General features: G+C 37.5%; 1 protein-coding gene across 3 annotated transcripts in view; it reads right to left on the bottom strand.

The window, feature by feature from the left end:
* Positions 1-22,396, bottom strand: part of LOC117658046 (NACHT, LRR and PYD domains-containing protein 12-like) — a 74,176-nt gene that overhangs the window by 41,212 nt on the left and 10,568 nt on the right. For 2 of the 3 annotated variants that reach the window (XM_087881375.1, XM_087881391.1), the window contains exons 4-6: positions 22,260-22,292; positions 11,861-11,893; positions 8,869-8,901 (exon numbers count right to left, since the gene is read on the bottom strand). In XM_087881375.1, coding sequence (XP_087737501.1) covers positions 8,869-8,901; positions 11,861-11,893; positions 22,260-22,292 — 99 coding nt within the window. The remainder of the gene's footprint in view (positions 1-8,868; positions 8,902-11,860; positions 11,894-22,259; positions 22,293-22,396) is intronic. The other variant, XM_087881383.1, reaches the window with a different exon arrangement.

Below are 22,396 nucleotides of genomic sequence, written 5' to 3'. Positions count from 1 at the left end.
TTACAAGTCCACCACATATGATAATATGTAGCACCTAGGCAATCACATCTCCAGCATTTTGGTTGAACATTAGGGTACATGCACGACAATTTCTTAGGATCTAAATGCCATCTATAAAACATTTTATAAAAATTTTCCCTCAAATTCTGCGACTGTGTAAATTTAACATTCTGAACCCATATTTTTTCCCATGTTTCCAACATCACTGGTTCTGCAAAATTTTGTGCCCACTTTATCATGCAATCTTTAACCAATTCAGTTTCTGAGTCCCTTTCTAACAAAACATTATAAACCCTTTTAATATGCATTGGACCTTTCTCTTTTATATGTCTAACCAATTCTTCCTCATGCATCATTATACCAGTTTTTTGGTCCTCTTTCCATCTCAATTGAAGTTGATTATACTGTAACCAAGTTAAATTAATCCCTTCTTCCAACAGCGTTTCTAAAGTCTTCAGTTGCCATCTGCCCACATCTGCAAAAAGAACTTCTTTATATAAAACCCCCCTGAGTGACATTATATTTGTATTCCACATGATATGACCAAGATCCAGCCATAACGGTATTTTGTAATCCCATTTGAGTCAGTGCTTCTTCCAAACTCTCATCAAAGAGTCTCTGAGTATGTGGCTTTTAAATACTTTATCCACTTTGTTCTCATAAAATAAGTAAGCATGCCAACCAAATTCAAGATCAAAACATTCTATATTCAATATTCCAGTCTTTTTCCTTCCAAACCAGTCACTTGCTTGCGTCAAAGCTGCTGCTTCATAATATAATTGTAGGTTTGGAAGTTTAAGGCCTCCCCTTTCTGGAACATCTTGCATAATTTTCAGTTTAACTCTCGGCTTTTTCTCATTCCAGACAAACTTATTCAGTCCTCTTTGCCATTCTCTCAGTTGTTTATCACTTTTAAGCACCGGAATCATTTGAAACAAAAAAAGAAATCTGGGCAAAATGTTCATCTTAACTGTTGCTATTCTTCCAAGTAAAGACAGCTGCAGTTTTTTCCAGGTCTCCATATCTTTCTGTACGTCTCGCCACAACACCTCATAATTATTTTGGAACAATTTCATATTTGATTCTGCAACTTGAACTCCTAGATATTTGACCTTTGATACTATCTCAAAACCTGCCTTGCTTTCAAGTTCCTGTTTTCGATCTTGTGTCATATTTTTAACTATCATCTTAGTTTTTTTCTGATTCAATCTAAATCCTGATACTGTACCATATTGTTCTATAATGTCTTTCATCTGGATTATTGATTCCATCAGCTGTGTTAGGGTAACTACCAGATCATCTGCAAATGCCCTTATTCTGTAATCCTCTTGCCTTATCACTATTCCTTTCAAAGTGCTCGAGTCCCGTATTATATTCAACAAGACTTCTAATGTTAAAATAAATAACAATGGGGATAACGGACAACCCTGTCTTGTTCCTTTTTCAATATTAAAGTCTGTTGTCAAACTTCCATTAATAATAAACTGTGCCTTTTGTTCTTGATAGATTGCTGAAACCGCCTGAATAAATTGATCCCCAAAGTCCATCTTTTTTAGAGTCTTTAATAGAAAATTCCAATCCACTCTATCAAAAGCCTTCTCCGCATCCAAGAAAACCAGCACTGCAGGGATCTGTTTATTCTTCTCAAGATATTCCAATAAATCTATAACTTGCCTTACATTATCCTTCATATATCTGCCTTCTATAAATCCCGCTTGATTGCAATGAATCACCTCTTGAATAACTGGCATCAACCTGTTGGCTAATACTTTTGCAAATATTTTATAGTCATTATTCAGAAGAGATATTGGTCTAAAATTCTCAGGTTTTTTAGGACCTATTTGCTCTTTCGGTATCAATGAAATATAAGCTGTTTTCCATGATGGGGGTATTTTACCCCCTTGTTGTATACTACAAAATAGATCTTTAAGATGTTCAATCATTTCTGCTTGTAAGGTTTTATAGTACACCGCAGTTAAACCATCCGTCCCAGGAGCTTTAGCTGTTTTCAATTGTTTAATTGTGGCAATAATCTCCTCAGCGGTTATAAGTTCTCATCTTATCTATGTCCATTGCACTTGGATAAATTTGGGCCTCCATGGTTGAGAGCCACCTCAGGATTTTGTCATAGTGGTTTCTCCTTATTTCTGTCCAAGTTTTTGCAAGTGCTTCTCTGATAAAGTGTCTCCTGAAATGTTCATGCTGTCTGAATTTCTCCTCCCATAAGAATGCATGCCATCCTTTCAGCAGGTCGAATCCCTCTAGTGCTGACATACGTTTGTTTTTTTATGTTATCCAGTCTTTTATCCATGTAAGTGATGCTGCATTGTAATAAATTTGCCAGTCTGGTAATCCTAGGCCACCCCTCTCTCTGGTGTCTTGAAGATGTTTCAATTTTATTCTTGCCCTTTTTCCTTGCCAGATGTATTTTGATATCATTTTATCGAGATCTTTGAAGTATGATTTCCCTGGGTTTATTGGTATTACTTGAAATAGATACAATATTTTCGGCAGAATATTCATTTTAATGGAGGCAATTTTACCAAAAGTGATAGTCGTAGTTTACTCCATATATCTAGGTCCTTTTGAATTTGTTTGGTCAATTTATTATAGTTGTCTTCTTTGAGTGTTGATACATTGTTGGTGAGCCAGATTCCTAGGTATTTTATTTTTGTTGTTGTCTGTATTTCTAATGTGTCTTCCAAGTCTTTCTCCTGAGTTTTCATCAAATTTTTCGTTAGTAGTTTTGTTTTTTTGTTTATTAATTTTCAATCCTGCTACTTTTCCGTATTGTTCTATTTTCTTTAATAATTTCATTCCTGATTGCTTTGGTCGTTCTAGGATAAATACCACGTCATCGGCGAACGCTTGTAATTTATATTCCTGATTCTTTACTTTTAATCCTTTTATTTTTTTGACTTTCCTAATTTCGTTCAATAATATTTCTAATGCTAATATGAATAGTAGGGAGGATAAGGGACAACCCTGTCTCACCCCTTTAGATATTTGAAATTGGTCTGTTGTCTCTGCATTTATCCATATTCTCGTCATTTGGTTGGAGTATATCGTCTTAATCATATTTAAGAATTTGTCGCCTGCTCTCATTTTTTCTAATTGTAATGTTAAAAATGTCCAATTGAGATTGTCGAACACATTTTGTGCAAAACAAATCGATAGATGGAGATTCTTAAACCTTATCCCCGTGGACTATAGTAAATACTCTCAGAATGAATTTAATACCAGCATAATATATATATTCTGTCCTCACTACACATTAGTCTGTGTCAGGGGTGAAATCTAAAAATTTTCGCTACCGGTTCTGTGGGCGTGGCTTAATTAGTGGGCAGGGCTTGGTGGTAAGGTGACTGGGTGGGCATGGCTTGGTGGTAAGGTGGGCGTGGCCAAGTCAATGTCACTTCTTTGCCCTTTTTTAACCTACAAAACACAACACAACACAACTGGCTCACCCACAATGTAAAAGCATTGCTTAATGCTTATTGCTTAACACATTGTAAGCTGCCCTGAGTCTCCGGAGAAGGGCGGCATATAAATTAAAGCAAAAAAAAAAAAAAAAGCAGCTGTGCTAGACCCAAAATGGCCCCTGCAACAAGCAGGAACCTCACACAGCCACAAAAAGTTCTAAAAACCAACTTTTACACTTTACACACATACAACACAACTGGCTCACCCACAATGTAAAAGCAGCTGTGCTAGACCCAAAATGGCCCCTGCAACAAGCAGGAACCTCACACAGGCACAAAAAGTCCAAAAAACCAACTTTCACACTTTACATACACAACAAAACAATACAATACAACACAACACAACTGGCTCACCCACAATGTAAAAGCAGCTGTGCTAGACCCAAAATGGCCCCTGCAACAAGCAGGAACCTCACACAGACACAAAAAGTCCAAAAAGCTAACTTTCACACTTTACACACACTTTACACAACACAACACAACACAACTGGCTCACCTACAATGTAAAAGCAGCTGTGCTAGACCCAAAATGGCCCCTGCAACAAGCAGTAACCTCACACAGGCACAAAAAGTCCAAAAAGCCAACTTTCACACTTTACACACACAAAATTCCACATACAGCTTTGTGAGATTTTGTGTCTTTGTGTAGTTAGAGTGAAACACTACAGAAACACAATAAATCTCAGAAAGCTGCACAAATATTATTTTATTTTAATTTATTTTTATATAAAAGCAGCTAAATTTAAAACTTCCTAAACTTTAAATGGCTAGGTCTAAAAAAAAGAACAACTAAAAAAAAAACCCAATTAACTATTTTTTTAAAGCTCCCAAAGGGGAAAAAATCTTACCCAATAGAACAGGGATCTCCAACCTTGGCAACTTTAAGACTTGTGGACTTCAACTCCCAGAATTCCTCAGCCAGCTATTACAGGCTGCAATAGAAGGTACAAGGCAGGCAGGAAGGCAGATAGAGCTGCTCACCGATGAGCTTGATTGCAGGCAGGGAAATTCAGCTGCTTGCTGATGCAATGGATTGCAGAGATTACAACAAGCGAAGGAAGGCAGCTGATGCGACCAGCAGCTAATGTAAGCAAGCTGGAGGCTGGGGGGAGGGGAGGGGGGAGGAATTTTTGCTACCTGTTAGCAGGCAACTCAGCTGGGATTGTCAGAGCTTGGATCGTCAGAGCCATTTAAAAGAAAAAAAAGGCTCTGATGACCGCGGGGCTCAGCTGGGCATAGGGGGGCGGGGGCAGGGATTTTTGCTACTGGTTCTCCGAACTGCCCACCATCATTGCTACCTACTTGCCCGAGCCGATCCGAACCGGGAGCATTTCACGCCTGGTCTGTGTGCAGCTGGACCTGCAGTATACCCACCTATCCTCTAATAAAATAGACTGTGTGTGTAGATCTGATGCTTTATTGAAAGAACAGGATATGGTGAAACCGGGGAAAATAGGAATACATACAATGAGAAACAAATACAAGATAGGCAATATTGAATTAGTGCTGAACATAACAATTAATAAATACAAGTAATCTAAATCTCACCAGTGATGCTCTGAGTGTGGGATGTGGTTTTGTCCTTGGATGACACAGATTAAGATGGATTCTTCTTTGTGCTTCTGCTTCCACCAAATGCTAAAGGAAAATGGAGTCTAGCTTCCCAGTGTGCACTTATTTTGAGTGTGGGCTGAGGGGTAAAGAGGTTGGGTCAGCTTCAAAACAATATAATTCGTATTTGTCTCTCCAGCCACTAGATGGGACTATAGAGCAGCAACAGTATATAAAAATTACATATTGGGGCATGACACTCCCTCAACTGATACCACTTTTTGAGTTCTGACATGGTAGCATTAAGTGAGCTGCCATTACTTTTTTGCTGATATGGCTGTCAGTAGAATGACATGACTGCAGTTTCCAATGAGACTTCTGGGAGCTTGACAGTGATATATGTTTGGAATATAACATCTCATTGTTAGCTTCTCCCTTAAAATTGGTGAAGTAATCTGATGTATATCCAGCACCATTCTGTAGCAATGGGACCCGAGTCATGTCAGAACGTATCTGGACAGTGACTTGGCTTTGAGACTGACATGTCACTGCTTCTGCTACTGTGAGGCTGCCCTCAGATTCTGTGTTAGATGAAGAATCTCCATTCATCAGGGATCTGTGAGATGTTAAACATTTTTCCTTCAGAAAATGTTCTTGCTTGCAAGCCACGTCCATGAGCAGATGCAGATCAGGGGATTTGCCCTTCTATGAACTACTCTTTCTTTCTCTGCATTTGGTTTGGATGGCTGAAACAAAATCATTGGCATATTTCCAGGGGGGGGGAACCCGCCTCTGAAGCAAGGAAACCAGTTTGTTCTGAGGATGCAGTTTGTTCTGAGGATGCAACAGTCTCTGATGTATTTGTCCCACACCTTGTATTGGGATCTTTCTGTGACTGACAGAATGGAAGTTCCTTTTAAACAAATACGGTGGAGGACACTGCAGAAGACTGGTTCAGTTTCTCTTTGATCTTTGCTGATATTTGTGGTCTGGCTGTAGGCTGCTACACCATTAGAGCCATAGTATTCTCCACAGGTTCTGTGGTATGAATAGCATAGTTAGACTCTGGAGGCTGTGGCATGGAACATGCTACAGTTTGTTCTTTATTTTAGTTAGGCATTGAGTCTGTGATCTGAAGGGAAGAGGGACGACCCAGTTGTCAGTATCTTCTTTGACCAACCCCTCCTCTGTCATTTCTAAAGGGAGTTTGTCCTAAGTAGATGTTGCCACCTGGTTGTCATCTTCCATCCTTTGGAAGACTGTACACCTTAAATGACCTTGGTCACTGTCACAGGTGAAGGTGACACTAAGGGTGCCTGTGAAGGGACACGGCAAATGGGTAATGTGTGGTGATTCCTTTAAGTGGAATTGGTTGTGCCTTGGCTGAAAAATAGAAGGATGTCCATTCTTTAATGTACTTGTCAGCATGCTGCTAACAGTGGTTGGTTTGTGCATGCTTCCTAAACAGACATCTCCTGTACTGACCCACCCTAGGTCTAATTTCTGAGCGTATGGAGCATTGTGAGGACCATTGATCTGAGCTCTTGCCTTGTGGACTCATAAAATATCTTTCCCTAGGAACAAGACTCTCTGAACCTGAGGATCGAATTCTGGTATCAGCTACGCAATTCAAATGTGGGTGATGAATCGCTGCATCTGGTGTAGAGATTTCAGATCTATGGTCAGGGATCTGGTTGCATTTGATAAGAGTTGGTAAAGTCAGGCATGTTTTTGACTTGATAACCAGAAGCTCCTCCCTGCCATCTCCACAATTCCAGCAAAATTTTTAAGGAATATGGAGTACTGGGGCCTTTAGTTTAGTTTAGTTTAGTTTAGTTTAGTTTAGTTTAGTTTAGTTTAGTTTAGTTTAGTTTAGTTTAGTTTAGTTTAGTTTAGTTTAGTTTAGTTTAGTTTAGTTTAGTTTAGTTGATTTGTATACCGCCCTACTCCCGAAGGACTCAGGGCGGTGAACAGCCAACAATAAAATACATAAATACACAAAATTTAAAAACCCGATAAAATCAAATTAAATTATTTGGCTCAGACAAATTAAAATACCCCAATAATTTAAAAACAGATTAAAATTTACATATTTAAAAAGGGAAGAGATTAGGCCAAGCCCGCTTGATGGAATAAAAAGGTCTTCACAGCACGGCTAAAGAGCTATTACTTTGGGCATCTAGGATGGCATAAAGCTTAATGGCTTTGTCCCTTTGGCTTGCTGGATAGACTCTGACTAAACGGATTTTGGAGCAGGACTTGCCATCTGCAATCTCTTTGCAGACTCATGTGCATTTTGAATTGATTTCTGTTGTAGATGTAGCAGTGTGTTCTTCCTCCCTGCTGTGCTCACTGCCACTGTAAGTGTGTTGTAAAGTCCATGGTGCTGGCCCTTGATGTAAAGCTGTGTTGTGACCTGTGGTGCCACATTCCATGCATTTTACACTGATGCTACAGTCATTGGCAAAGTGAGGAACAGATGAGCAGCACTTGTAGCAAATGTTGTTTGCTTTCAGGAAAGCTTTGCAATCTTCAATGGACTTCTCCTTGAAGGCTCTGCATTTTAGGAGAGGATGTGGCTTCTGGTGTAGAGGACACTGCTTACCAGGATCTCTGATCTGGGTTTCTATGTGAAGAGCTGGCAGACCTGTGAAGGGAATCTGGAGGATTTGAGACCTTGTCTTGTATGAAGATAGCTGGCTCTGTGACATGGTGTCTTCTGGAGGTGCTTGACTGTCTAGAGACTGCTGTATGGCTGTATGCAGATAGCTGCATAGGCTATAATGACTATACAGTCATTATCCAGGATCCCACTTGCTGGGTAGCTGCTGTTTCACTGTTCTGTCCTCACTACATGTTAGTCTGTATGCAGCTCGACCTGCAGCTAAACCCACCTATCCTCCAATAAAAAAGACTATGTGCACAGATCTGGATGCTTTATTGAAAGAACAGGATATGGTGAAACTGGGGAAAATAGGAATACATACAATGAGAACCAAATACAAGATAGGCAGTATTGAGTTACTGCTGAACATAACAATTAATAAACACAAGTAATCTAAATCTCACCAGCGATGCTCTGTGTGTGGGGTGTGGGTTTGCCCTCAGATGACACAGATTAAGATGGATTCTTCTTCGTACTTCTGCCCCCTCCAAATTCTAAAGAAAAATTTCTAGCTTCCCAATGTTTTTACTGCCGGTTCTGTGTGCATGGCTTGGTGGGTGTGGCAGGGGAAGGATACTGCAAAATCCCTATTCCCTCCACACTCCAGGGAAAGGATACGGAAAAATCCCCATTCCCACCCCACTCTAGGGAAAGGATACTGCAAAATCCCCATTCCCACTCCCACTCCATGGGAAGTATACTGCAAAATCTCCATAACCTCCCCACTCCAGGGGAAGGATACTGCAAAATTCCCATTCCCTCGCCACTCCAGGGGAAGGATATTGCAAAATCTCTATCTTCTACACTGATCAAGAGAATTGGAAGTCTATGCCTTTTTTCTTTTTCCCTTTTTTTACTGCACACTTTCCTTTTTTTCCCCTTTTCCATTCTTCCAGTTACCATTATTTTCATTTTCCCTTGTATATTATAGTCTAACAAGCTAATATAAATTGAATATAAGAAAAAGAAAGGGGTGTATGGGGACCTCCCTCCTTCCTTCCCTCTCTTCCTTTCTTTTTTATGGCCAGCACTGCAAGAACCACACTGCAGCTTTCCCCATCAGGATTTTGGGTGTGATTAATATTCACAACAGCTTCTTACACAATGGGGATGGAGAGGGAAGGACCTGATCATGCTGAATTAGCTTTAAAGATGAACAGATTCACTTACTTGATGAACCTGACAGTTTGTGAGCACCAGCATCTGCAAATGAAGATGGACTGAATTAGTGAAATACAAATACCTAAAAATAGGTAAATTCAGAGCATTTTTTAAAAATAGGTAAATACATGAGTTATAGAGTTAAACAGCAACTATGTCTGTCTACATTTACAATGTATATAAGATTTCTTATCTAACATATATTGATTGGAAGTGTCGGTTGACTGGAAGCATCACGGCAAGACAGTCTGGGAATTAGCGGGCTCTGATGAGCTGCAAAAACCCAGACTGACAAACCGCAGCCAAGGGGTCTTCGGACTGGAACCGTCCTGTAGGGCACCTCAGAAGACCAAGAGGAACAGGTAAGTTCCGAAGGTCAGAGGAAACTCTCTACGACTCGGCAGCCATTGCGGTTGTCACGAAGCTGGGGCAACTGGATTAAGCATTAAGCAGGAGCGGTGAACAGAATGGAGTTTTGTGAAGCTGGGTGAGTGAAAGCCAACTCACAGGTGAAACAACAATAAGAAAAAAGTCTTTAAACCTGAAGACCCCTAGCGAAAAACCAGTAGCTAATGAACATGGGGGGAAGAAAACAGGACGTTGAAGCGTAATTTTAAAGGGACAAAAATCCAAATAGAAAATTGACTTTTGAACAAAAGTATTTGAAAAATAATTTGGAAAATTTTAAAAACTAGAGAAATCACCCCAAGATTGATTAAAGGATCAGAAAGAAAGAAATAGATCCTTTTTTCCCCTTTCTTTTTCGAATTTTAAGAAAAACAAAAGAGAACGGACAATAAGCCCTGTAATAGAAGTGTTGTATAAACAAAAGAAAAATGGAAAAAAGAAGTGAAAAGGGTTGTTTAAATTCGGACTGGACTATAAAACTGATTTGGTATTTTTAAAGCTAAAAAGAAAAAGAGAAGCTAGTTAAGATTGTTAATGTAGATTGAAACAAAATGGATACTTGTTAGATAACCGGAAATTGTGGATTGCAGAGAGACACCTTCAGGAGCAAAAAGGAACATTGCAACTTGATCTTTGTTTTGGAAAATTGTGAACTTTACAGATAACAGCCGTGAGAACTTTTGGGGAGGATTCCTTTGTCTGCAAGCGGCTTGACTTTGGGGGGGGGAAAAAGGAATACAATTGAACTTTTAAAATTGGAATAATACTAATTCAAAAAGAATAAAATGGTGCAGGAAATTAGAGAAATGATTAAATAGATGTACTTGTCTTGGAAAATGGAAATAAGAGAAATAACTACAATGCTGCATGGGGAATTAAAATCTGAGGACATAAAAATTGAGAGACAGCATACGCAAGCTGACAAAGAAATAAAGTCGGAGAAGCAAGACACAGAGGCTGAAAATAAAGAAGATAAAGACAATGCGATTAAATATGAAAAAGTAACTGAACATGTGGATAGTAATAATAAAAAGGAGGTTTTTAGAGATTACATTGGGATTAACAATGAAAAAAATAGAAAGGATGGAAAGAGACAAATAAGGAAAGAAGGGTAGAACAGAAAGAATATAAAGAACTTAAATGATTATACTGGGATTTACAGTGAAAAGATAAAAAAGAGAGGAAAAGGGTGGAAAACAACAGAAAATATAGGGCAAAATAGAAGAATCCAGGACTTTGAAATACAGAATGATAATACTGGGATAAACAGTGGGCTAAACAGTGGTGAAATAAAAAAAAAAGAGAAAAGAGAGGGGGAACAATGAGAAATATAGGGCAAAACAGGAGAGATCAGGATTTTAAAGCACAGGAAAAAAGGGGAAAGAAAAGGTAAAAATAAAAATGAAAAGGGAGAAAAGGAGAAAGAAATGAAAGAGGAATATGATGCATATATCTAGAACTGAAATACGAATTGTAGTAAGAAATAATGGTAAATCATATGATGGTGAAAATGAACTGAATAATAATTGGAATATTATCATTTGTATTTTTGAAATCTAGATAATGATGAGGTTTTTTTTAGAAATATGAATAAGTTTAAATTGTAATAATTGAAATACTTTTAATGGTTTATGGTGGTGTGTGTAGAAATGATTAAGTGATGATTTTGAATAATACATGGGGAAAGCTATATGATTAGAGGATAACAGCTAGAATTAACTAAGGAAATTGTAATAAATGAAATATTTTTAATTGCATATCGTGGTGAAAGTAGAAATGATTAAGATGTGGTTTAGAGGAACATATGGGGAAAATTATTTGATGTATGAAAATGGAACTAATTGGAATATCCACATTTATATTCTTTTTTTTCTTGTTTGAATATATAAATGAAAAAGATATTTACATAATTAATTGATTTATATTAAAATGTTGGACTGTATTTAAGGAAATTTATGTTATAAAATAAGTGGGTTTACTATTCCTATAAGAATTGAACAACTGTAACACCACAAAATTAATGAATCTGATGATGGATACAAAAACAGATGACAATGAGAAGGGGTTTAATATAGAATAGAAGGGAAAAAATGGAATTTAGTTAAAATTAGAGATGAAAATGAAGGGTAATATTGGTAAAAAATAGATGAAAATAAATACTACAGCAAAAAGGAGGTATAGAAATTGTAATTTTAGTTCAAAGGACTAAAAACTGTTTAAATTTGTTAACCGGCCAAATACTCTGTTCAGCAAAAATACATTGTATGTTTGTGTGTGTGTGTTTGTGTATGTGTAAAAAATTAAAAAAAAAACTTTTTATAAAAATTTTTTTTCATTTTCCCTTGTATGTTATATTCTGACAAGCTAATATAAATTGAATATAAGAAAAAGAAAGAGGTGTATGGGGACCTCCCTCCTTCCTTCCCTCTCTTCCTTTCTTTTTTATGGCCAGCACTGCAAGAACCACTCTGCAGCTTTCCCCATCAGGATTTTGGGTGTGATTAATATTCACAACAGCTTCTTACATAATGGGGATGGAGAGGGAAGGACTGATCATGCTGAATTAGCTTTAAAGATGAACAGATTCACTTACTTGATGAACCTGACAGTTTGTGAGCACCAGCATCTGCAAATGAAGATGGACTGAATTAGTGAAATACAAATACCTAAAAAAGGTAAATTCAGAGCATTTTTTAAAAATAGGTAAATACATGAGTTATAGAGTTAAACAGCAACTATGTCTGTCTACATTTACAATGTATATAAGATTTCTTATCTAACATATATTGATTGGAAGTGTCGGTTGACTGGAAGCATCACGGCAAGACAGTCTGGGAATTAGCGGGCTCTGATGAGCTGCAAAAACCCAGACTGACAAACCGCAGCCAAGGGGTCTTCGGACCGGAACCGTCCTGTAGGGCACCTCAGAAGACCAAGAGGAACAGGTAAGTTCCAAAGGTCAGAGGAAACTCTCTACGACTCGGCAGCCATTGCGGTTGTCACGAAGCTGGGGCAACTGGATTAAGCATTAAGCAGGAGAGCATTAAGAGAGACATCTTCAGGAGCAAAAAGGAACATTACAACTTGATCTTTGTTTTGGAAAATTGTGAACTTTACAGATAACAGCCGTGAGAACTTTTGGGGAGGATTCCTTTGTCTGCAAGCGGCTTGACATTGGGGGGGGGGGAAAGGAATACAATTGAACTTTTAAAATTGGAATAATACTAATTCAAAAAGAATAAAATGGTGCAGGAAATTAGAGAAATGATTAAATCGATGTACTTGTCTTGGAAAATGGAAATAAGAGATATAACTACAATGCTGCATGGGGAATTAAAATCTGAGGACATAAAAATTGAGATAGAGCATACGCAAGCTGACAAGGAAATAAAGTCGGAGAAGCAAGACACAGAGGCTGAAAATAAAGAAGATAAAGACAATGCGATTAAATATGAAAAAGTAACTGAACATGTGGATAGTAATAATAAAAAGGAGGTTTTTAGAGATTACATTGGGATTAACAATGAAAAAAATAGAAAGGATGGAAAGAGACAAATAAGGAAAGAAGGGTGGAACAGAAAGAATATAAAGAACTTAAATGATTATACTGGGATTTACAGTGAAAAGATAAAAAAGAGAGGAAAAGGGTGGAAAACAACAGAAAATATAGGACAAAATAGAAGAATCCAGGACTTTGAAATACAGAATGATGAGGTTTCCGGTTACGTCATCGTGTCAAGTAAGACGGGTATGGAGATCACTCCTGTCCCCTTCTTGTAAACTTTCCAGTCTGGGTGGCTTTTCTTTGCCGGCGGCGGCCCCGGAGAGGTGGCCGTAAGCGGAGAGGAGCAGAGAGCGCGTGTGGAGTGGCAACCCAATGCGCGAAGGCGAATCTCTCCTGTTACAGGCTGGGAAGACGGCACCAGTAATGGCGGCCCCAAAGCGATGACTACCTATATTGGAAGGGAAACCTGATCGCAGATGGGCAAGGAGCCCTTTTCTAATTATAATTAGTCTACATTGTGACGGACCTTTGATCCTTTTGATCTCCCTATTGTGAGTGTTGTGGTGGTGGAGGAATGTTCTGAGTGCCCTTTTACGATTGGAGCTAAGACGGGGAAAGCGGCTGCTAGTTTATCACACCATGAACTTCGAGCCGTTATTGAATTGTGCTGACTGAAAGAAATATTGGATTTGTATTCGATTGGTGGGAAGTATTGCTGGATGGTTTATCTCCTCCCTCCCCACTGATAAATTAAGAATTAAATTAAGAACGGTGGTCGAACGGACAGATATACCCCTTGGTAGAGAAATACTCTTCTTCCTTCTTTTCTATCATTAGAAGGTGTGTGTGTGGAACAGTACTTTACCCCCCTCTAGTGGCGAACTGTAGAATTACACTATATACTGTGCTCTTAGGAGAGAAGAAATTTGAATCTGTTTTGTACTTGATTGTATGTTTTTGAATGAATTACCCCCATTGATTATTATCTTTATTGACTAGACTTGACCTGAAGGACTTGGAATACAATATATTTGTTCAATTGACTAACTTAAAAGCTGATTAAGATATTTTGAAAGTGATTGGGAATACCCCTATAAACAAGATGTCAAGCGCAACAATTGTAACAACCACAAAATCGGGGGAAAAAGTTTTGACACTCCCAACGGTTGCTACCCCAGCCACACCTACATCATCATCTTCATCATCATCTAAATCTTTGGAGGACTTAGCTGCTGCAGGGAAACCTCCATCGTTATTAAGTCTACAAAATATGCTGCAGGCAATGTATGAGGTGATGACCAAAAATCAAGAAGATATCTCCAAAAATTTAGAGGACTTAACATCAGACCTTAAAGGGGAGCTGGAAGCTGTTAGAAATGATATCAAAATGTTGAACGAGAGGCTGGAAGGTGTTCAGGGGCTATTGACACAACAGGAGAGTAAAGTTCAAAACGTAGAGAAGAGAGTGGGACGATGTGAGGAGAGACTGAATGGAAATGAAAGAGAGCAGCTCTTGGTGAATAGAGCCCTTGAAGAAGAAATTATATTTCTTGAAATGGAAAAGTCAGCCTTCTACTTGAGGATACAAAATGTGGTGGAAGAACGGGGGGGGGGCTTTAAGAGATATTGTGGTGGATATTTTGGCTGGGATTCTGGAGATAACTAAGATATAGATGACGTTTTTTGTATATTTACAAGTTACACCAGGAGGCAGAGACTTCCGACAGAGGTTCATGTTAGACTATCAAAAAAAGCTCTTAGGGAAGAAGTGATTCTGAAGTCCAGAGACAAAACGGTGACATATAAGGACAAACAATTGATAATACTGAAGCAACTCCCCAGACGGGTACAGGAAATACGACGAAACTATCATTTCTTAACCACTCAATTAAGAAAACACAAAGTATTATACAGGTGGTTATTACCGGAAGGGTTACAATTTACTTGGGCTGACAAAAAAGTGAGAATTGACAACCTTAGAGATGCCAGATACTTTTTTATAAGACATTTGAACCCTTTAGAAGCGGATGTGGGAGAAGAGCCAGAGGGGAAGAGTGGGGAAGAATTATTAGAGGAGGAAGAGAGAGGGGAACCAGAACAGGTAGGTGGGAGAAAGAAAGGAAGAGGACAGACGCAGATACAGGCAGAAATAGGAGCCGAGGGACTAAATCAGAGAGAAACAAGACAAACAAAAAAGAAACTCCAAGCAGAAGGCAAGTAAGGGCAACAGAAGAGAGAAGGGATGGGGGAGGAAATTCGATTATTGTCAGTTAACATCAATGGGCTGAATAGCCCGAATAAGAGAAAAAAGATATTTAATAAATTAATAAAAGCACGTTTGAATAGTATATGCCTTCAAGAAGTACATGTGAAAAGAGATCATCTTTACTTACTGAATTATACCAAATTGGGTCAATTATATACATCTCTAGCGGAAACTAAAAAAAGAGGAGTAGCAATTTATGTTCAAAAGCATATAAACTCGAAATTAATTTTTGCAGATGAAGATGGGAGACTTTTGATGATCAAAGTAGAAATTTGTGGTAAAAAATGTATATTGGTTTGTATTTATGCACCTAATTGGAATCAAAAAGTTTTTTTTTCAGAATCTTTATAGTAAATTGGTAGAATTTGATTACTCACATATTTGTGTAGTGGGGGACTTCAACGCCATAGATGATAAGGATAAAGATTATATATCCGGAAATAAGAATCAGGAGGGAAAAAAGAGATCAGCAAAGAAAAGATTGCCTACTATCTGCCATCAAATACAAGAGGAATTTGGACTTAGAGACATTTGGAGGGAAAAACATCCAGAAGATAGACAGTACACATATTTCTCCGCCAGGCGCTCATCTTGGTCGCGGATAGATGCGGTTTGGATGTCGGGGGAACTGAGGCAGGGAACACAGAAAGTAGAAATAGGTATCAATGAGTGGGCAGACCATAATCCATTATGGATAACATGGGGAGGTTGAAAACAAGCCCCAGGTGGAGAATGGATGTAAGGATCCTCAAAAATGAACAATTCTTAAGTTATTTAAAGAAGGAGATGGGTTTTTTCTTTCAAGAAAATAATAAGGAAGATGCGAACTTTTTAAATGTCTGGGAAACAGCTAAAGCAGTGTTTCGGGGTTTAGTGATAAACTATATAGCAGGGAAACGGAAGAAGGAGAGGGCTAAACGAGATAAATTATTAGAAGACTTGACCAAAAGTGAGGCTATGTTGCAACAGGACCCAAACAATAGAGAACTCAATATGAATTTGAAATTAGTACAACATCAAATTAATTCATTAAACCAAGAGGACTTAGGAAAACAAATTAGGTGGATGAAACAACGACAATTTGAAAATGCAAATAAACAGGGAAGATGGCTTACATACCAATTAAAAAAAGAAAAGGAAAGGAGTAGAATTCATAATTTGAGAGATAGGAATGGTGAATGGATTACAGGGGAAGAAGGGAAGAAAAGAATAGCGCAGGAATTTTATACCAATCTATATAGAAAAGAGGACAAGTCTGAGCAGGAAATAAGGAAATATCTAGAAGAATCTGATCTACCCAAAATATCGGACATGCCTAGGGAAATACTGGACAGGGAGATAACCGAAGGGGAAATTGAAAGGGTTATAGGAAAACAAAAAACAGGAAAGACTCCCGGTACAGATGGCCTCCCAATAGAATATTATAAGGCACTTTGGGAAGTTTTAAGCCTTTATATGACAGAACTATTTAATGGGGTAATCCAGGAGGGACAGATTCCGAATTCCTGGTCAGAAGCATTAATAACCCTCTTGCCGAAGGAAAGCAGTGACTTATCCCTGATCCAGAATTATAGACCTATTTCACTTCTTAATGCAGATTATAAATTATTTGTGGCAGTGCTAGCAGAAAGGCTAAAAGGTTTCCTAAGTCAATTTATACATGAAGATCAAAACAGTTTCCTACCTTGTAGGCAGATTAGAGGTAACGTGAGAATAATTATGAACGTCTTGGAACATTATGAAACCCATATTGATAAACAATTGGCTTTGGTCTTTGTGGATGCGCAAAAGGCCTTTGATCGAGTGAGTTGGAGTTTTTTAGTGGGTTTATTACAACATATGCAATTTGGGGAAAGGTTTATTCAGGCAATTCGTTCAATCTATTCGAAGCAGTCTGCTAAAATTCTAATTAATGAAGATGTTTCTGAACAAATCTGCATTGAGAAAGGAACTAGACAGGGTGCCCGCTTTCTCCAGTGCTATTTATTTTAACATTAGAACCTTTATTGAGGGAAATTAGGCATAATTCGGGGATAAAAGGATTGCATATTAAAAACCAACAATATAAGGTACAAGCATACGCTGATGACCTAGTATTTATATCGGAAGACCCCATTTTATCGGGTCCGAATTTGATTTATGAGTTAGGAAAATATGGAAATGTAGCGGGCTTAAAAGTAAATAAGGAAAAAACTAAGGTTATTATTAAAAATTTGACAACAAAGCAGGGGAAGGAATTAGAAGCGAATTTGGGATTCCAAATTGTCAATAAATTATGATATCTAGGTATTATATTATCAGCTAAATGTACAACAATTAAAGAAGATAATTATTTGAAATTACTCCAACGAACAGAACAGGATTTAGAGAAATGGAAGAACCTTCAGATGTCTTTATTAGGTAGGGTCGCAATTATAAAATCTTATATCCTCCCAAAATGAACATATTTATTTTATACAGCACCAGCTAGACTAGACAATACTTTTTTCAAAAAGTTAAATCAATGTGTCCTTAAATTTATCTGGCAAAATAAAAAGCTCAGAATTAAACTTAAAATGCTTCAAGAGGTGAAAGAAAGAGGGGGATTTGGCTTACCAAAATGGGAATATTATTATCAGGCTGCAAACTTAGTTTGGATAAGGGAATGTATCCTGCTGAGAAGAAGACGGTTGTTGATCCTGGAAGGTTCGGGATTACAACAGGGTTGGCACTATTTTCTTTGGCAAGATAAGGTTAAAAAACATATGAGTTTTGCAGGACATTAAGTAAGGAATATCCTAATTGATACATGGAGGAAAGTTAAGGGTAAACTTTACTTTTCAACTCCTTCTTGGTTGGTCCCATTAGAAGCTACAACATATAGTTCGCTTTATAATAAAGAAAAACACCTATCCTATCCGGAACTGTTGGATGCCCAAGGATGCGTAAAACAAGAACTGAGTTAGAGCTTCAAGGAATAAAATTGGATTGATGGTCATATGCCCAGATCAGCTCTAAATATAAGAAAGACAAGGAAAAAAGTGGTATAGTTATGACCCAGCAAGAAATAGATAGTATTATATTAGGAAAGGAGGAAAGAATATTATCTAAGATCTATAAATTCTTAATAACTTATTGGATAGGAGATGAGATTGTTAAAGACTCAATGATTGCCTGGGGGAGAAATATTGGTTATTCAATTGAATTGATAAAATGGGAAGAAATTTGGACGAAACAATTGAAATTTCTGATGGCAACCACTTACAAAGAAAACTTGTATAAGATGGTGTATAGACGGCATCTCCCTCCTGCTCGATTAGCTAAAATGTTTCCAGGACTCTCCCCAAATTGTTGGAAGTGTGGGGAGATAGGTACTTATTATCATGTATGGTGGACCTGCCCTAAGGCAATCGAATTTTGGAGATTTATACAGAGGTGGATATTAGAAATTACGGGATATAAATTACAATTGAAACCAGAATACTATCTATTAAATATTAGGCCAGATAAGATAGGCACGAGTATATGGTGTCTGATTACATATATCACAACCGCAGCAAGAATATGTTTTGCTCAACATTGGAAGGGGAAAGACCTACCGGCTGAAGATTTGATTCTGGGAAAAATTATCGAATATGCGGAAGCTGACAGGTTAACAAAAATTTTGAGAGATCAAAAGAACTCCGTATATTTTCAATGTTGGGACCAATGGTATACTTGGTTGAATAATAGAATAAAAGAAGGATAAGGTTAGTGTAGATTTTATTCTTTATTTGTATATCTTGACTGAAGTTAATATATTGTGTAAAGCTCCCGTCGCGATCTGTGTGTGAATAAATATTTTGTTGTAAAGAAATAAATAAAAAAAATTTAAAAAAAAGAAATACAGAATGATAATACTGGGATAAACAGTGGGCTAAACAGTGGTGAAATTAAAAAAAAGAGAAAAGAGAGGGGGAACAATGGGAAATATAGGGCAAAACAGGAGAGATCAGGATTTTTTTTTTAATTGAAAAGTTTTATAAGAAATACAAACAATTTTCTCCCCCCCACCCTATCCCCTTTCCCACATAATAGAAATTGTACATTTTCTTATACAAAAGAAAGCATTAAAATAAGACATTTTAATTACATTCGGAGTTGCTCTTCTTCTCTTTCTTCCCTCATTCCACAACAAACCTTCTTCTTCTCCTCCTTTCTTTCCCTTCCCTCCCTCCTCTTCTCTCCTACTTTCTCCTGCCTCCTCTCCCACCTCATCCTACTTCCTTTTCCTTTCCCCCACTTCTCTCTTCTTTTCCCCCTTCTCACCTTCACTCCTACTCCTGTCCCCTTCCCTTCCCTTCCTCCTCTCCTTTCTTCCATTCCTCACCCTCCCTCTCCTCTTCCTACCCCCTCCTCCTCTCTCCTTTCTAACTTCTTTGCTGTGAAATATTTTCCTCCTTTAGTGTCTGAGCAACTCCTGTATTCTACTCATAGATACTTTCTTCTGCTAAAACTTTCTCTATTCACCACTTTCCCCCCCCATCCCTTATCCCACCCTCCCCACCACCACCCTGACTTCCCAGAGCAAAAACAGGGTATAGCATCTAACAAACATATGCTAAAATAAACCAACTAATTATAAAGTTCAAGACTCCCACATGTTCTTTAACTCCCCTTGCTCCAATTCATCAACCTCCCTTTTATAAATTCTCAAAACCAATTAAATTAAATTCATTCTTCCTACTTATAAAAAAACTTTTTCTTGATGTATAATCTGATACTTAAGCAGTCTTACAAACAGTAAAAATCATGAATAAATTCCATTTCTATACCCTCGAACATCATTCTTTTTGAACATTACTCCCTAGTGAAATTCTGAGTTTAACATTAATACTCTTTCCTTCAAAAAAAAAAAAAAAAATTCATCTTAAAATCTTACACATTTGATCGCATATATCTTTTAAAATAATATAGTCTTATGTTAAACATTTTAAAAATCTCTTAATACCTTTAAAACACTTATTTACCAAATATAAATTTCAAAATCTACAGGAGGATGTCTTTCAAATTTTCAATTAACCGTCTTAATACCTCTAACTTTTTAGAGAACAGCCCTTTTACTATCCAAAACTAATTATCATTTTGCAATAAAATTCTGAATTTAACATTATTCCTCTTCTCTTCAAAAGGTTAGGCATCTTAAAAGCTTATACAATTTATCTCATATATCTTTTAAAATAATATAAACTTATGTTAAATATTTTAAAAATCTCTTAATACCATTAAAACACATATTTGCCCGATGCCAATTTCAAAATCCACAGGAAGATATCTTTCTTAATCTTCTGTTCTTCTGTTCTTTCTATATTTTTCCAATCCTTTTTTTTTATAAATTCTTTCAACAGTCCCCCCAATTTTATTTTTGAAACTTTTAAAATGGTGATTTGAGGTTATGTTTCTGAAATACTCTTCTTGAGGTCGCGTTTTCTAACTTGAAATCCCCATTTCGTCTCTTCTTGCTTGTATAATCATTCAGTCCTTTTCTTTGTCCATATAGCCAGAATTTGTTGCCATAAAGATTGTCAGCTTGCAGTAAAAAGACTATTTGTTGCTTTTCTGTCAATTGAACGGAAACGTCCACCAAAACCTTTGTTTCAACTGTGCCAGCCTGTCTTTTAATTCTGACCATCTCTTGATCTTCCAAAAACAAATTCCTCTGAATAATTTCCTGCTGTCCCTCTAACAACTGCTTATATTTTCCCAAGCTGTTTTTTGAAAAAGCCCTTTCAATTGTATCCAACAGGGCAGAAGTAAAAGAGTCTAGAAGTTCTTGAAAAGCCTGAACAGTCATGGCTTGAGAATTTGCTGATTCACCAGCCCTATTGTCAGCCATATTTCAGCCACTTTGTATTCATCCAGCTATCAGGACAACAATTCAACTCTTTTCCATACAGTATAAAAACAAGATTTTAGTTAAAGTCAGTATCTAATTCTTTCCCTCAATACCAAATTCTTTTCCTGGCTGCTTCCACTTTAAAACTTTCTCTTAAGGTGTAATCCAGTAGCTGTATCACTGTTGCAAATGTTCACAAGCCTTAACAAGCACTTTCCCTAGTAGTTTCCTCCTCCCGCCCTCAGGCGCCATTTTCTGCATTTTAAAATGGAGTTAAAATGTTACTTGCAAGTTTTCCTTTTTGTTTTCTCCTGATTTGCTCTGTCTGCGATCAAAGTAAAGATGTTAAAAGTCCCCCCGTTGATTTTCAGCAGATTTTGGTCGCGGCTTCTAGCTCCGCTTTGGCGGAGTCGTCCCTGGTCCAGAGCAGCTTGACCGGCTTCAATAGGGAGCCCACACCCTTTGCGCCCCAGGATTTCTCCTAGCGCACTTGGGGGGCTCTACCTCTGCCTGTCAACTCTTCTCTCTCCCCTTTGCCCGGGGAGAGGGTTCCAAGCCTCCAGACAGCTGTTTTTCGGCTGTTCTGGGGCTTTTACGGAACCGGGGATCGGGCGCTCGTAAAAGAGCGTCTTCAAAGCTCGCGGAGCCAACAGGAAGTCCGAGAGATCAGGATTTTAAAGCACAGGAAAAAAGGGGAAAGAAAAGGTAAAAATAAAAATGAAAAGGGAGAAAAGGAGAAAGAAATGAAAGAGGAATATGATGTATATATCTAGAACTGAAATACGAATTGTAGTAAGAAATAATGGTAAATCATCTGATGGTGAAAATGAACTGAATAATAATTGGAATATTATCATATGTATTTTTGAAATCTAGATAACGATGAGGGTTTTTTTTAGAAATATGAATAAGTTTAAATTGTAATAATTGAAATACTTTTAATGGTTTATGGCAAAAAGGAGGTATAGAAATTGTAATTTTAGTTGAAAGGACTAAAAACTGTTTAAATTTGTTAACCGGCCAAATACTCTGTTCAGCAAAAATACATTGTATGTTTGTGTATGTGTAAAAAATTAAAAAAAAACTTTTTATAAAAAAAATATTTTCATTTTTCCTTGTATGTTATATTCTGACAAGCTAATATAAATTGAATATAAGAAAAAGAAAGGGGTGTATGGGGACCTCCCTCCTTCCTTCCCTCTCTTCCTTTCTTTTTTATGGCCAGCACTGCAAGAACCACTCTGCAGCTTTCCCCATCAGGATTTTGGGTGTGATTAATATTCACAACAGCTTCTTACATAATGAGGATGGAGAGGGAAGGACCTGATCATGCTGAATTAGCTTTAAACATGAACAGATTCACTTACCTGATAAACCTGGCAGTTGGTGAGCACCAGCATCTGCAAATGAAGATGGACTGAATTAGTGAAATAGAAATGATAAAAATAGGTAAATTCAGAGCATTTTTTAAAAATAGGTAAATACATGAGTTTTAGAGTTAAAC

Source organism: Pantherophis guttatus, chromosome 1, assembly GCF_059756535.1.
Source record: "Pantherophis guttatus breed Tessera chromosome 1, ASM5975653v1, whole genome shotgun sequence".
Taxonomy (NCBI): domain Eukaryota; kingdom Metazoa; phylum Chordata; class Lepidosauria; order Squamata; family Colubridae; genus Pantherophis; species Pantherophis guttatus.
The sequence above is the reverse complement of the archived record's forward strand: the minus strand, read 5'-3'. Positions and strand labels throughout refer to the sequence as shown.